Source organism: Delphinapterus leucas, chromosome 11 (assembly GCF_059928025.1).
Source record: "Delphinapterus leucas isolate spDelLeu-1000000601 "Yukka" chromosome 11, BTC_Dleu_Yukka2, whole genome shotgun sequence".
Taxonomy (NCBI): Eukaryota; Metazoa; Chordata; class Mammalia; order Artiodactyla; family Monodontidae; genus Delphinapterus; species Delphinapterus leucas.
Genome location: NC_143139.1, coordinates 5,073,340 through 5,090,588, shown reverse-complemented (window position 1 = coordinate 5,090,588; position 17,249 = coordinate 5,073,340). Strand labels below are relative to the sequence as shown.

Here is a 17,249-nt window from a genome sequence, read left to right as displayed (position 1 = left end):
ACTGGACATAGTCCTAGAAAACAAAAATTTTCTTTTGACTTTGTAGAGGTTGTTCAATAAATCCAGAGTGGTTGTATTAAAAATTTGATGAATATATCTGATCTGCTTTATTTATGGTTCAGACAAGGCACTGAAATGGAAAAAGTGATGCAGGAACTGGGAAAATCACTGACAGATCAAGATGTAAATTCACTGGCTGCTCAGCATTTCGAATCCCAGCAGGTGAGTGAAGTGTAATGACTTTTGGATTGCATTTTCCACTTATTTATTTTTGTAAAAGAAGTAGTTAGTCAGTGTACTGTCTCTTTTTAGGACTTGGAAAATAAATGGTCCAATGAATTAAAACAGTCGACTGCCATTCAAAAGCAAGAGTATCAGGAATGGGTGATGAAACTCCATCAAGACCTAAAAAACCCCAAAAACAGCTCTCTCAGGTATTAATCGGGTGTTGTTTTTATTAGATGAAGGTCATTGTCAGTAATAGTTTGTATTTATTGTAAAACTGGACCTTTTTAGTTGTAGATATTTTTAAGTTGCCGGTGAAAATTCAAGACAATTTATACTCCTGTAACACCTTTCATTTTATAGACTTTATGTGGATGATTTGTGGGGTGGGGCGGGTAACTGGCTGTTTTACAGTAGTGATTTCCCTGCTAGAACTTAGCCGTAAATCTTGTGGGTGTGTATACCTAAATACCGCCATCACTGTCTCTTGTTTCCTTAAGTTGGTTTCCTTTCAGTGCAATACACACTGGTCGACTGCACCTTAAATGCCAAGCACTCTTTAAGCAGAAGAGCAAAAAAAAGATAACTGCGCATGTTAGCTTATATTCTAGAGACACTGACCTGTGAATACGATAGCACTGTACAGAATGATGTGTGCAGCAACAGAAGCATGTACCAGGTACCAAAACAGTCTAGAGGACTTTCCATAAGTCACAACTTGTGTGGTGCCTTATGGCCTAAATACATTGTGTTTCATGGGTTGCCCTAGAGGTCGACAGTGCCTGTTCTTTCCTGGCTGTGTACTCACCTTTGAGAATTTCTTCTTTCAAATCCTAAAGTATATCTGATTGGGAATATATTTAGTACAGTATAATAGGCCTATTTCCAGCATCTTCTAGTGTATGCCACAAACATTTAGATATTGCCCTTTATTTGTCTAATGTCATTCTCCCCCACCTGTCTTGCCTTGAAGACAAAAACCATGTCTGTTCTTCTGCCGCTGTATACCCGGTCTTTGTCAAGTGTCTAGGTCTTGACACAGGCATATAAATAAATATTGATGGGATGGGTGTAAACCAGGCAGATGGATGGATTATCATTAAACTATTTACCTGACACAGTCTGTATCATCTCTTATTATAATCTGTCATTTGTGTTGTTGTTTTCCCCAAGCCAACACCTTAGAAATATTTAAACAATTTTTTATAATTAGAAATGGGATAACCTCCTGGACACTAACATATATATACCCCTCATTTCAAGTGAAAATAGTGCTGAACACAATACAAAGGGACAGGTGAGGCGACAGACAGGCTGGGAACACCTGTGTACTATAAGGTCCAATGGTGTTTCTCAAATTGCTGGTTGCAGTCTGCCAGGGACCATGCTGGATCCTCTACTTTCCAATTGGCCTTTTAAAAATGACAATAAAATGGAATGGAATGGAATGGAACAGAACTGAGTAGAATAGACTAGGGAAAAAAATATCAGCACGTTACTCATGTGTGCATTGAGCCACAATGTGAAATATGTACTCTATACTGTGGTCAGAAAAGTAGGAAGTCATCAACCTATGGACGCTAAGAAAGCCCCTTGCTACAAAAATTATCTCCTGCTTTGCTACTCTAGTTTCAGAAATTCATTCTATAGGATCAATTCCTTTGTGTAAATACTGGCCTCTAGCTGCTGCTGCTTTAAAAACCAAATATTCCTGGGAAAGAGTAACTTCACTGTGACTGGGTTAGCCTGCTTTCCTTTTTGATAGAGATTTCCTTGGGGAGCAGAAACCTGTTTTCAACATAACTATGTATAGAACTCCTGTATGAGATTGATCCATTTAAAAAATTTATTTATTTGTTTACTTATTTTTTTAACATCTTTGTTGGAGTATAATTGCTTTACAGTGGTGTGTTAGTTGCTGCTGTATAACAGAGTGAATCAGCTATACATACACATATATCCCCATATCTCCTCCCTCTTGTGTCTCCCTCCCACCCTCCCTACCCCACCCCTCTAGGTGATCACAGAGCACCTAGCTGATCTCCCTGTGCTATGCAGCTGCTTCCCACTGGCTATCTGTTTTACATTTGGTAGTGTATATATGTCCGTTTTTGCCCTTTTGTTTAAAGTCAGGTCTATTGAAGGATAAATTACATAAAGTAAAAGTCACTTGTTTTAGGTTTACATTTTGATGAGTTTTGACAAACTTAATTAGTCATGAAACCATCACTGCAATCAAGACATAGCATTTCCTTTCTATACCTTGATATTAACCCCCCTTCCCCTTGCCCAGCTTGTGGCAACCTGCTCTGATTTCTGTCCCTGTAATTTTGATTTTTACGGAATGTCATATAAATGCAATCAAACTGTATGTAGCAGTTTGTGTCTTGCTTCCTTCACTTGACATAACGCTTTTGAGACTCATTCATGTCGTTGCATTTATGAGTGGTTCTTCCCTTTTTATTGCTCTGTTATTCTTTGTTTATCCATTCACTCAGTGGTGGACATTCAAAGTATTTCGGCAATTATAAATAAAGCGGCTATAAACATTCACATACTGGTCTTTCTATAGACATATGTTTATAATTTTCTTATGTAAATACCTAGGAGTGGGATTGCTGGAAATCATGGGAAGTAAAATCCATGGTGTGCTTAATTTTATAAGAAGCTGCTTCTCCAAAGTGGCTGTACCATCTTGCACTCCCAGCACCACTGTGGGAGGGTCCCAGGGGCTCCTCACCCTCATCAGCACCTGGTGTTGATATCTAGCAGTTCTAGTAGGTTCTGTAGTGGTGTCTCATTGTGGTTTTACTTGGCGTTTCCCGGACGGCTACTAACATTGAACATTTTTTCACGTGCTGATCTTCTATCCATACCTCTTCTTTTTTTTTTTTCCATCATTATTATTGAGTTGTGAAAGTTCTCTATATATTCTGGATACAGGTCTATCATCAGATATGTGTTTTACAAATATTTTCTCTCACCCTGTGGCTTGTTGTTTCATTTTCTTAATGGTTTCTTTTGAAGAGCAAAGTTCTTCATTTTAATTAAGTGCAATTTATCAATTTTTAAATGGTTTGTTTCTTATCTCAGTTATTGCCTAATTCAAGATCACAAAGATTTTCTCCTATGTTTTCTTCTAGAAATTTTATAGTTCCAACTTATACGTGTAACTCATGATGTATTATTTCATATATATTATGTGTAAATTTAAATATATCCACTATAAAATAGTAAATAAATACACCCACTATATATGTGTTGGTCTGTAACGTTGTTTTTCTTATAGTATCCTCATGTGGTTTTGACATCAGGGTAATGGTGGCATCATAAAATGATGGGGGGTCGGCTGATGAGCCTGTCAAAGGAATTGACGTCTGTGATCATCGATCTGATAACATGTTTTATTTCTAGTACTTCCCTCTTTGCCGAAATTCCTTATCTGTCCTTGTGTGTTGTTTTACACTAAATCTTTCAGCATATTAGTCATAGTTATTTGAAAGTCCCTTTCTTTTAGCCCCAGTATCTGGGTCATCTCTAAGCCTGTTTCTGTTGATTGCTTTCTCTCTTGACAGTGGGTTATTTATTTATTTATTTTTGCTTGCTTTTTTGGGTCTTTCCCCCTCTCTGTTTCTCTCTCTCTTTTTTAAACTGAATGCTGGCTGTTGTGTGTATCAGAAAAGAAGAGACTGGGGTCAATAGTACTTATGCCCAGAAATGAGCAGGCCGTTAACGTGAAGGTTATGGAAATTTAGTCAGCAGTCGGGCTGTGTTTGGTTTCTGCTCTTCAGTCCACCATGGGCTTCATTTTCTACAGCAGTGCACTGCTGCCACTTTGTATTGAGAGTGGGGCTTTGGCTTCTAGTCATCCTGCTCCACCCTCAGCTTTCAGTAGCCTTTGCGGGCCTGTGCCACAGCAGGAGGTCCCCGTGTGTGCTGTTGCTCTGCCCACCCGCCAGCAGTAGACTAACGTTGTTGTTACTTGATGCCAGGCTCCTGGTCGGGGGTGGGAGGCGGGTCTCTGTGGTCTTTGTCCAGCTTCAGTCTTAGCCTAAGTCCAGCAGATCTGGGCCTTGGGCTTGGGGCACTCTTAGCACATCTGCCCGTGCCACCGAGTGGGCTGTCTCTTCTCTTGCCCTGCCCCCAAGGTTTTCTTGGAAGCGCCTGGTGGAGGCCAACAGGAAAGAGTTTGCAAGAGCATATGCAAAGTCCCCTGGTGCCTGGAGTTCATAGCTGTTCTAAATGGACATGCTAGCCCATACTTGACCTTCAAGAATTTGTTAAAATTTTAGCTGATTTTTTCTTACCCTCTTACATACATTACAGCAACCTATTTCTACTGTGCTCTGCCCAAACTGAAGACTATCTGTGTGTCCTGTCTCTCCTTCTAAAGCATGTCACACTTTAGAATTTAGTTTCTTGGTTGCCTTGTTACCTCAAATCTCTGATGAGCTCCAGAAAAGTTATGATCTTATAGGTTATCTGGGCTTTTCTTGCTATTAGCATGGGAACATCATTGTGTTGTGGCTTTCTGTGTCCTAAGATGAGGATATTTTATTAATATAAATTTATATGAATTTACTTTGGGGTTTAAATTTGCCATATTTACTAATGAAGTCAACCAGTGATGCTAATGAGACTGTTTGGATTTACCCCAAAAATGTAGTCAGGGGAGTGGATGACTGTTTCAGACTTATACCATCTTCAGCTCACCATGAAATTTGAATTGAACAGTTGTACAGTTCTGGTGCCTCCATGGAAACCTTTTCCGGCAGTGCAAGGGCAGAGTAGAGCAAAGAGAGAAGTCCTTTAATGGGAGACTGTTGGTGGTGAAAAAACAGGAAATGGTAAAACAACAAAAAAAAGAGAGGATATGAATACGTCAAAACGAACTACATCTTTTTTTATTATTTGACATTTTAATTTTTAATTTTCGTTTCTATCACTTCACTTATTTTCTAGTTTCGCCAGCCCTAAGGCTGATACAGGATATATTAAAATGTCATTTTAAACATGTTAATGTTAGTCACTTCATTTAATCATTCTCTTAGGCTACTAAGAAATATTAAATGATGACATATTATTGATATTGTAATGACTAAAAAAATATGCATCACTTACTGAAAGAAATAACCAAAGAAATGAAAGAATAAGTAGGAATTTTACAACCTGTGTTAATGATCTCACTTGTCCCCATGGATAAAGGATAAATTTAGGAATAAATTAAGTGCTACTTTCTGCTGTTTCATCTCATTTAACCGTAAAGCTTTCTTTCCTTTAGGAAACGTTTTTGACAAACATACAAAAAAGAAAAAAAAGCATATCAATAATTTTTTCAATTTCAGTGAGGAAATTAAAGTTCAACCAAGTCAGCTCAGAGAATCCGCTGAAGCAAATGGAAGGATTTATGAGGAACAGAGAAAGTTAGAAGAAAGTTTTACCATTCACTTAGGTAAGTATATTAATTTTTTGCAGTCACAATTTATTGTAACCTGTGAAACTTTTTTTAATGCTGTAAGAGAAAAATCCCTAGCATGTGAGTAGAATATACCCAGGTTCTTTTTATTAAAAATTGTGTTCTGCTCCAAGAAAGCCTATAGTTTATTGGCTATAAGTTTTCTATTTTAGCTCATGTATTATTTCTCTGCAAATAGAAAGATGCAATGTTAATAGTTATTCAAATAGAAAATTGCAAAAGGCCCATTTTAATTATTCATAGCACAGATGTATCTGGATTCTTGCCACAGAGATTTGCCTCCTGCCCAGCTGGCTTTCTGCAGCTGTCTAAGTATCTTTCTGGGCTTGTTGCCTACCCCCAGGAGCCCAGTTGAAGACCATGCATAACCTGAGGTTGCTGAGAGCAGATATGCTGGATTTCTGTAAGCACAAGAGGAGCCACCGAAGTGGTGTGAAGCTCCACCGACTCCAGACAGCACTGTCGCTTTACTCCACGTCCCTCTGTGGCCTGGTGTTGCTAGTGGATAACCGAATCAATTCATATAGTGGTATTAAAAGAGGTAAGTTAACATTATGCATATTTATGCCATTAAAGTTCTCCATTTAATGCCATTCTAAAAAGAAAGGAATTAGTGAAAAACTTTAAAAAAGGCTTGAGTCACCCCGGTATTCAAGTAGACCAAACAGCACACATACCCAGACACTGCCATTTGAGGTTTGTTTCATACTTTAGCAGGCCTAGGGTGCTTCAGGGTGTTTCATTTTTCTTAAAATTCTATCACATTGTAGATAATACTCTTACAGGATCCTTGTTTCAAGGTATAACAAAAAGAATAATCAAGATATAAATGTATTTTTCAAAAAGGAGCAGATCCTGACTCAGTGAATTTTAGTTCATCCATTTATCCTTTTTTTCTTTCTTTTCTTAAATAACCTATTTCTTAAATATGCTAGGTAAAATTCTACTTTCCCTCTTAGTACAATTAATTTTTTATGATTATTTTAAAAATTTTAATATATAAAGTATATTCAAATGTATAACTTTTTAAAAGAAGCTTGAATATAGTTTATTTTCTATTATAAATAAAAGAACCTTATATTTCTTAGCACTTTTGGGGACTGGATTACGATCAAAGTATATATTATTTAAAGAAGGTTTGGACTTATATTAAAATTTCCTTGCCTATTAATTGTTTACTCTTCTGGGCGATTGAGAGATTAAGTTTCTGATCAAAACCAAATTGTTGTCCCCTAACTTGGTAAGACATAATTATTGAAAGGACAAGTATGAGAAGTCGTCCTTGTGAATGCTGTATTCTCTTGCTGCTAGATCTCATTGTCTGTGAGTAAATACTAAATACTTGATACTTCACCTTTAGAAGTTCGTAACTGTGTTGGCTCCCTTAGATTTCGCCACAGTTTGCCAAGAATGCACTGACTTTCATTTTCCCCGAATTGAAGAGCAGCTGGAGGTTGTCCAGCAGGTGGTACTTTACGCCAGAACCCAGCGCAGGAGCAAGCTGAAAGAATCACACGGTCAGTGAAACTCAGATTTTTAAAAATTTCACTTTCAGGATGTTCTGTCCCTAAGCACCCTCCTAGCATATGGGCCATCTGAAGTAGAGAAAGTTGGATCGGTGGGAAGATGCAAGAAAGAAATTAAGAACAAAATTCAGGGTCTTTAGAAGCTTGAATTCTGTTCTTAATTTCCTTGTTTGTGTGATTTTGTTCAAGATCCTTAGAAAAACTGTTTTTAAAATTCAATTCCATAGTTATACTTGAAGTAGGCACTCAGTGGAAAGTTGGTGATCTTTTGATCCAAGTTCTGTATCTCTAAAATGGATATAATTAGTACTATAAAGGACATTGAAATCATAGGGTAAATAGCCCAAAATACACACTTTTTATATGTTCCATCTTTGATCCACTTAGGTAGCACGAAGTCAGTTACAAGAATTGGTTTTGGTTGTTCTTTTAAAAAATTACTACATTTAGAATTATGTCCTGCTTTTTCTATATTTATCCACAATCTGAACATCCTTTTAGGAAATTTACTGGAAGGTGATTTTAAAGCTATGGAAGAAGTTCATGGCATTTTTCTTCAGAAGATTTCTATTTATGCATAAGGAGACCTTAGGGAAGACATAAAAGAAAACACTCTGACTCAAATTATGGAGTAGTTCTGCTATCTTTAATTGAAAAATGAAAGTTTAAAAGGTAGCCTTTTTAAAAATTATATTGGTGCCATAAGTCTGTTTAGTTAGGACCTAAATATAAGGGTAGTATTCATTTAAAAATATACATAGGGTGTGTTTTTCTTATTTTTCTGACATTTCATATTATGTCACAGGCATAGAATTATAATACATGCTCCTATCTGGCTTGAGTGCATACTCAGTGTTTTATTATTTCTTATGGAAACTTGATGTCTTGTGCAGGAAATGAAATACGGCAGGGTTTTAAACGGTTGCTGGTCAGACCTTTAAATCTACTTCTGGTACTTTGGATGTCTGTCTTATTTGTTTGTTTTGCAACTGCAGCGTTTCAAAGAAACCCTTATATACTTTGGGTTCACATGTTTTGTATTTTTGAGTAAACAGAGAGAGAGACTGCTGTATCTTTGCTTGATGTCTTTGTTCTCTATCCCATGAGGAATTCCCCCCATTCTCTTGATGCTAGAATTCTAGAATGCAGCTCTCTAGGCTCAACTAGAGGGCTGTGATTAGCAGTCACGGTAGTTTTCGTGTTCATTCAGTCGATGTAAAAAAAAAAGCGTTTTATTTATATTTTAATCATTTCTAAAATAGGTAAAACAATCTGAAGATTCACAATTCAAACTGTACAAAAGAGCATACAGTGAAAAGTCTTTGTATCTCTGTCCACCAGCCATCCAGTTTCCTGCTCCAGAGGCAGCCAGTGCTGTGTCACATGTACCTTCTGGACGTGTTTATGTGTGTGTGTGTATTTATGTATTTTGCCTTTTCACACAAATGGCAACTTTCTCTGCGCACTTCTCTGTCCTCTGCTTTTTTTCACTGAACAGTTTTTCTTGGACATCATTTCGTATCTGTACAGAAAGAGCATCCTTGGAGCTTTTCACTGCTGGATAGTGTTCCACTGCAGGATATCCCACTAGTGATCAGTTCCCTATTGATAGACATTTTATCTGTTCCCAAGTTTTGCTCTTATAAGTAATAGTGCATGAATAACCGTACACATATATTGTCATGCGTGACTGAGCATATCTATGGAATAGATTTGTGAAGAGAAATTCCTGAGCTAAAGGGCACGTGCATTTGTAATTTTGATAGTGTCAGCAGCTGCCCTCCACAGCGGCCCCACCAGTTTGTATTTCCACTCCGGGTAACCATGGCTTTGTAGTGGCAATGTCTGTCACGTACAACAGAGCCAGGCTGAGCCTTAGGAAATCAGTGTGGCAGTGTATCCCAACGAAGGACCTTTCAGAAAATTACAGTCTGTCCTCTTATTCTTCTGCCACTCCTTCCTCCGTCTCATTCAGACTAGCAAGGATGTGATCAGACACATTCAACTATTATTCTTAGTAGTAACTAAAAGCATGAAGATTGAGATCATGACAGGTGTGGGAGAAGGCGGAGGACGCAAAGTTTATGAGAGGAAGTTTTTAAACCACATACGGTTAAGGCAACGTGTGTACATCATGGTAGTATTTTGTTCTTGTTCAAGCAACTATTTTGTGGTTTAAGTGAGTCAGTGAAACAAGTAGGTTTATAAAAGACTACTTTCTTAGAGGAACCCGCGTGTTGTTATAGAAGAGTTTTGCGAAAATACTTTCTCCATCTTTTCCTTTTCTGAGCATGCCCACGTGTTTGTTCTACACGTTTACATCCTGATACGCAAGTACTGTCTATTCTAAGACATTCTATTGTTTTTCTCACTGTGCCTATTATATCAGCATCTTTATATTTCTGTGGTTCATGATAAGCCAAAAGCAATTTCATTTTTTGTACATGTTTTATATACATTAAAAAAATTTAGCCATCTTCTTAGTATTATAAGGTATTACCATTGAAACACGGAACGGGAGATGGACTAGAAACTGTTCTTTCTTGTTTACTTAGTAGGGATTCTGTCTGTTCATATTCCACGTGAACAAAATGAGAGTCTTCATTTATCGTTTTTGTTTTCTGCGCTGTGAGCAGACATTTATTCAAAGCCTATCGATTACATGGGTCTGTATGAGAATCAGACTGTTGCATTACATGTGGATTCTGGCAACACAGAGCCTTCTCTCTATGCCTCTCTCTCCCTCTCTCTATTTATAAAATATATGCATTTACAAGGTATGATGTTGTAAATCAGTTACTCAAAGTAGTCAGTGGGTAAAAATATTTGGTTACTTTTATTCAGAACTTGTTTGAAACCATAAGCCTCCCTTGGTATTTTCAGTTTACTCATTTGAAGTTCTGACTGTTTTCAAGTGATTTTCTGATGTTGAAGGCCATTTCAATATAGTTTTATATTTAATTTGAATAAATATACAGCCTCTTAAAGATAGCTACTTTGAATGCTAATATTCATCCTGCAGTTTTCAGTTCTCATAGAATTCTTATAAAATTCAGATGTATCTTCTATTAAAAATATATGTACATGTATAAAATAATTTGTGTTCAACCATAATAATGAATGATCAAATGTGATATATCTTATTTTACCAACATTTATCCCTCAAAGTAATATCATGCCTTCTAAAAAGGAAGAAGAACTATTGAATATCTGAAAAAAAAAAATTCCATTTGAAACAGAATCTCACCTGTCTGTTTGAAAGAAACTGTATACAGTGTTAGATAAGAAGTAACAAATTTCAGGAATGGGCTGAATAGCAGGTGATTCCTGGTGCTGCTAACCATTAGCTGATCGTCCTGAACAAGTTATATCAACAGCAGTGACTCAGATTCTAAAAATAAAGCTGGCCACCCCACAACTGTCTAATGAAGTCATTTTATGTGTAGTTAGCTTAGTGCCCTGAACCTCCCAGATGAAAAATAGGGGATTGGCAAGTCTAAAGTGGTCCAGACCACAGGCTTTGGAATCTGAGTATGTGGGATCGAGACCTGGTTCCACCACTTACCTGTGCCTTCCCCATTAAGTGAATTAACCTCTCTAATCCTCTCTTCTCGTGTATAACGTGAAGAGAGCACTAGTCCCTCATAGGGTTGTGGTTAGAGGGGTTTTGTAAGAATTAAATGAGACCATCCATGTAAAGCATGTATCTGACTGTCACCTGGCACCTAGAGATCCTTAGTAAATTTTTGCTGTTGTTGTGGTTGTTTGGGGAATAATAGTAGTAATGTGTTTTCATATGTTATTGTGTTCTTTCCCGTTGCATAACTACCTTATGAATAGATTCTGGAAACCGAAATGGAGGAAGTGATGATAAGACTAAGAATGCAGATAGAAACTATTTAAACATTCTACCTGGTAAGTATTATTTTACTTTAAACTGCAATTTTCTTAGAATCACATACATTGAAATCATAGATTTGAAACATAAGTGCTTATGGGGTACCTTATAAAATTTTTGTTGGTCAGTGTATCACTTTAGAACATTGTATCTATCATCTATAAACACACTGTCACAATGGTCTGCAATTAAATCTTTATTCTTATAGTAGCACTGACTTTTCCTGGATCCAAACAAGAAAAATTCCTCAAGCAGTTGCATAAGTCTAATCGTTATTTGCTATTTCAAATGTCCTCTTTTATACGTTGTTTCTTAGTTTCTTAAATGAACCAAAAAATGATTTCTACTATGAAATAAACAATAGTAAGTAGAGGTGTGAACAGTTGAACATGTGGAAAGAACATGGGTCATCTGATTTAGCATCTTTCTTATTGCCATTGCCCCGTAAATTCTCCTGCTTTATTAATTATTATATTGTTTATCAACTGGAAATTCACTCTCTTGATCCTCTTCCAGGCTGAATGCACTCTGATGATCCTTAGTAGTGTAGTGTTTGTATGACAGGGCATAACAGGGAAGGCCTATTTGTAGACGTTATAAGTGTAAAGTCTTTTAAACCAAACAGTAAATGTTGCAGGTTCATACACAACCAAGTTTGTCTCCTCACATGTCCTTCCCCGGATTTTCTGCACATAGGTCGTCACATTCCGTTTATTCCTGGTGCTCATTTTGTCTCCCGGCCAGTTCGCTTGTGGCCATCAGCTTCCGAATATGCTCCCACCTCAGATAGCCCACCTTCGCGGATAATGTTAGTGGTGGATTACATCACCACATGCTGTTTCCTCCACTTTGTGGAACAGGAAACTGTCCTCCACTCCATCTAAAAATACCTCCATTGAGACAGGATTTATTGTATTTCTCTTCGTAGATCCATAATTTAAATCATCTATATTTTGTGGCTTTCTTAAAATGTGCCAATCTTATCTGTTCCGGAGGTACCGACGTCTGACTTTTTTTTAAACTTAACTCTTTACTGCTGTATTTCTGTTCCTTCTTGCTCCTTTTTGGAAAAAGCCTATAGGTTAGTATCTCATTATTACCAGCAAATCAGAAGACTATGTCAGAAGTCCTCCTCAGCAAAGAAGTAGTGACAATTCAGTTAGCTATGCTGATAGCATCTGAATTTCCATTTGGGTAAAGGACGCTGCGTGGCCAGGAAGTGTACAGGAGGTGAGAAAGATCCAAATCACAAAGTGCCTTTAGATTTTGAAGTTGCAAAGAAAAAGTTTGATTTATGTATCTTTTAACCAGTGGGTTTGCTTTATCATTATCTAAGTATTTGTAGTTTATATCATCTAATTCTCAAAACGATTTTCTAAGGAAAGCAGTCAGGCATTATTTTCCCCATTTAATTCACAAAGTACAGAGGATCTGTTAAGTTGTATTGATTTGCCCAAGATCATTCCACCAATAAATGCTAGAGACCAGGTCTTTTTAACACCCAGTCTGGTCCCTTTTCTACCATATTATGTTATTTTGATTACTACTACCAGCTCCGAGACCCCCATCTTACTAACGGATAAAATGAGGCCCAGGACAGGTTATCTGAGGTCAAACGAAGCAGTGCCAGTTTGGGGGTTAGGAGCACCTGACTTGTCCACTCAGTCCTCAGCCTCAGTCCTGGACCGTAGCCCATGTTTAATGCTATGAGTACCACCGTGTGAACCATCAGGAGGAGTTCAAGAGGTGACACGCTTCATTGGATATACTGGGTCTCTGATAAGCAGTCTGCGTCTTTTATTGCCTGCCAGGGAAATTGCTATACTACTCCTCGCCGGACAATTTTTTTTTTTTACTTTTCCTTTGTCTGGTTTGTTTAGATCTGTCACTGGCCTTTATCTTTTTTTCTTTTAATATATTTATTTTATTTTTGGCTGCATTGGGTCTTCATTGCTGCGCGCGGGCTTTCTCTAGTTGTGGCGAGCAGGGGCTACCCTTCGTTGCAGTGCGTGGGCTTCTCATTGCCGTGGCTTCTCTTGTTGCAGAGCATGGGCTCTAGGCGCGTGGGCTTCAGTAGTTGTGGCAAGAGGGCTCAGTAGTTGTGGCTCGCGGGCTCTAGAGCGCAGGCTCAGTAGTTGTGGCACACGGGCTTAGTTGCTCTGCGGCATGTGGGATCTTCCCGGACCAGGGCTCGAACCCGTGTCCCCTGCATTGGCAGGCGGATTCTTAACCACTGCACCACCAGGGAAGTCCCTGGCCTTTCTCTTTTACTGCTTATCTAGTTCTTTTACTGTATAAGTTAAAGAAAAAAAAAAAGACCTTTGCCTGGGGCCTTTCAGTGGCATCCATGGGCACAGCTTATGTACACTAGTAATTGGAAATGGTTAAACATTGTGCCAAAGTATATTCAATACTTCAAAAATACTATATGTTTATAAATAAATATAAGTAAAATCCTAAGATAAGGACTTTGAAGCCAGGATGAGCAGAATTTGTGAGGACGTCGGTTAGTGATAGAAGAATAGTTCTTAGAAGAGCAGAGTTTTCCTAGAAGGACATAACAGATTTTCCAGTGAGTCAGGTGTGTTTATAAAAACATATTTTTTAGGGCTTACCTGGTGGCGTGGTGGTTGAGAGTCCGCCTGCCGATGCAGGGGAAATGGGTTTGTGCCCCAGTCCGGGAAGATCCCACGTGCCGCGGAGTGGCTGGGCCCATGAGCCATGGCCGCTGAGCCTGCGCGTCCGGAGCCTGTGCTCCGCAACGGGAGAGGCCACAACGGTGAGAGGCCCACGTACCGCAAAAAAAACCCATTTTTTAAATATATTTTATTTATTTATATTGACAGAAACTGCAGAATATAAAAGCCAATGGCTAGCATGGCTACATAGAAAATAGAGTGATTGTAGAAAGCCTGGATGTTAAGGTTTGATAAAACACTGTGCCGGCATTCAGTCCAAAACATTTGTTTCCCATTCAGTGAACAGATGTTTACTGAGTACCTTCTATGTACCAGGCCCTGCTGTTCCACGTGCCAGAGATAGAACATTAAACAAGAGAGAAAAAAATCCCTACAGTCACGGCGTGTAAACAGTGGTCCCTTTAAAATAACCTCATAAACAAATAACAGAAGAATTTCAGTGCTGAGAAGAACATAGAACAATGTGAAAGAGAATAAGTGAGGTGTGAGGGAATCCTATATCAGTCAGATGGGTCAGTCAAGGAAGACCTCTGGGAGGAGGTGACCTTCACTCTGAGGTGTGCTTGGCGAAAAGCGGTCAGTCGACAAGAATCTTGGGGGGAAAGCTTCTCTCGGGGAGCAGCCCTGGATCGGGAACAAGCCCTGTGTGTCTGAAGATCTTAAGGAGAGTCTGTGTGGCTGAGGCAGGAGCAGAGGGTGAGACAAGAGGACGGAGTTTGGATTTTTTCCTGAGTGTCGTGTGAGTCATGTTAAATGGGAGAGTGATATAATCTGATTTATACTTAAATCGTTTTAACTGCAAATGTGGATGTGGTTTGTAGGTGGGCAAGAATAGGAACAGAGGTTAATTAAGAGGCTATTACAGAAACCTAAGTGAAATGATGGTAGCATGAACTAGGGTGATGGCAATAAAAATGGAATGCTCAGATTTGAGATATTTGAGGTATATGTTGCAGATACACTGAAAATAGCTGGTGGTGAATTGGATCGGGGAAGAGGCAGTGAGAGAAAGAAAGTAATTAAGGGCAACTCCTGGTTTCTGCCCTGTGCAGCTAACGGGAGGGGGACTGGACCCATAAACCGAGATGGAGAGAAGCAGGTTCAGGGTGCAGGGAAGACAGGTCATCAAGTAGCCTGTTTTTACATGTTAAGTTTGAGTTAAGTACGACGTTTTGAGCATTTACATCAAAATAGCGATGATGAGTACTCGTTTGACCTACTTACGAGTAAATAAGCTTGGTGGTCTCTTCATACCAATTTAGGAACCTAAGGTAAATTTGGCCTCTCTTTTCATCACCCGTCTTTCCAAGAATGAAGGAGCACTAATTATATTTGCTTCCTGAGTCCAACACAGGTTCCCGATAACACCTCTGCTGGTTCAGCACATTGGCTGCCACTACAGTTGTTTACGAAGCCCACTGATAAGTGTGACTTATGCATTTGAAAGTCATGATCGTATCTGCTGTTCACAGGAGAATTTTACATTACTCGGCATTCTAATCTCTCAGAAATACATGTTGCTTTCCATCTCTGTGTGGACGACAACGTGAAATCGGGAAACATCACTGCTCGGGACCCTGCCATTATGGGTCTCCGAAACATACTCAAGGTTTGCTGCACCCATGACATCACAACCATAAGTATTCCTCTCCTGCTGGTGCATGATATGTCAGAGGTAAGCAGACAGAAGAATACCAACGTTTTCTGAAAATGTTAAAATATTGTATAATAATAATAATCCACTTTACATTTTAAAAGCTGTTTAACTAATGAGGCTTTGCATCTCCTATCTGCATCTCCTATATGTCATCAATAGAATTGAGTGACATATAACATAAACAGTGAATAATCCTTAACCAAATATGTTCAAAAGAATTCTAGCATTATCCTATAGTAGGTAACCTAGAAAGCCAGACTTCTTTTTAGCTTTGGATAAGGCATGTGCCCCTAATCCTCCCCCTCCTCATCTGTTTTTGTCTTAAGTAGCTTTAGATTCACCTCCACATTTGTATTTGGCTTCGGCTAACATTAAAATTAGTACGCATTAATAGGCAATAGAAAGAGAAGCTAGATGATAGGAAGAAGCCAGCCTCATTTTGACATTGTCTCAAGGATGCTCTTGGTATAATACAAGTACTGGCTTCTATGACCAAAATGTGGCATAATCATTCATTCATTTTATGATGTACTGAACTTTATTTTACATTTTTAATTTAAAAATCTCTTTCCACGGCTGTTTGCTTTCTCTCCTGCTTTCGTCCCTTACCTACATAAAAACCAGTTAGAAGGGATAAGTTGTAGAAATAATACAGAGACTAAAAATTCAACTTCAGATAGTCTGGAGGAGCAAAGCAGCCTCAAAACAAACGGGTGCAGGCAAGTCCTTCTGGGAGAGCCAGTGGCCAACGTGGTGAAGGACCCATGTCAGCAACATGGTGCCTGCTTGTTTTGAGTGGCACTTTTTTAAAAAGCAAAATGGCTAACTGGCGAGTACAGCTTGTGAAAGGAAGGAAGTTTGATCATCGATTATTAAAAGTTGTTTACCAAAATAATAGATGTGTATAAATACTGTATCGTAAAGCGCAGGGTAAAAGATCTGATACTGTACTTTTTAGAGTGAGTCAGTCCCCGGTTAGACTCATCACGTTATAGGACACCTCATTTTAAATGCAATACTCTACATAAACACACACATCAATTCCATATAAGACAGGATGATTTTAAATGGTTTCCCACTTAGAATTCATTTGTATTTTTACCAGACACACTATCGTTTTGATTAAAAGAATCCTGGCTCAGTCAGATGCAAGCTGCATCAAACTTTTTAATTTCTCAGCCTCAGTCATACCTAATAACGGCATTAGGAGAGATTGACCGACATGTTTTGTTTTGTTTTATTTTTCCCACTGTAGCTTTATAAAGTTTTAGTCCCATCAAGAATTTTTAGCCATTGTTCGCGTCACTAACTAGTCCATCTATAAAAGAGTCTTTGGGGAGTGACAAAGAAAGTTTGTGATGAATTCCAGCCACACGGAAACATCCGAACATTCCTGCAGCTGGACTCCTGGTTAACCAGTTTATAAAAATGGTTGTATGTAGGTGGGAAACAACCTCAAAAACAGTGTTTCCAAAAGTCACTAAGTTCGGATTTACTTCCAGACATCTGATACTATAGCGTGCCCTCTCCCACAGTGTCACAAAGGTTACATGTTTTAAATTGGGACAGCCAGCTGCAGAACATTAAGTCTGTTTCCAGAGTGTCCATTTTAATTCATGAAAGTATATTGAGCCACGATCCTCCCATTGGTCGTATTTAAACATCCATTCAGGTCAAGAAGTTTATCCTACAAACTCAGACAACACTGCACAGGATATAGAGGCAGTATTTGTCTTAGCTTTCGTGCAAGGATCCCAAAGCGTTTCGG

General features: G+C 38.5%; 1 protein-coding gene across 8 annotated transcripts in view; it reads left to right on the top strand.

The window, feature by feature from the left end:
* FERRY3 (FERRY endosomal RAB5 effector complex subunit 3) overlaps positions 1–17,249 on the top strand; it is a 47,319-nt gene that overhangs the window by 9,720 nt on the left and 20,350 nt on the right. For 5 of the 8 annotated variants that reach the window (XR_016394849.1, XM_022577341.3, XM_022577342.3 and 2 more), the window contains 7 exons: positions 123–222; positions 313–434; positions 5,571–5,677; positions 6,045–6,242; positions 7,090–7,218; positions 11,068–11,142; positions 15,297–15,499. Coding sequence is in view for 7 of the 8 variants with exons in the window: in XM_022577341.3 (XP_022433049.3) it covers positions 123–222; positions 313–434; positions 5,571–5,677; positions 6,045–6,242; positions 7,090–7,218; positions 11,068–11,142; positions 15,297–15,499 (934 nt within the window). In the remaining variant the exon portion in view is untranslated. Of the gene's footprint in view, positions 1–122; positions 223–290; positions 435–5,570; positions 5,678–5,972; positions 6,243–7,089; positions 7,219–11,067; positions 11,143–15,296; positions 15,500–17,249 lie in introns of those variants that run through there. The other 3 variants (XM_089920158.1, XM_022577345.3, XM_089920160.1) reach the window with 3 other exon arrangements.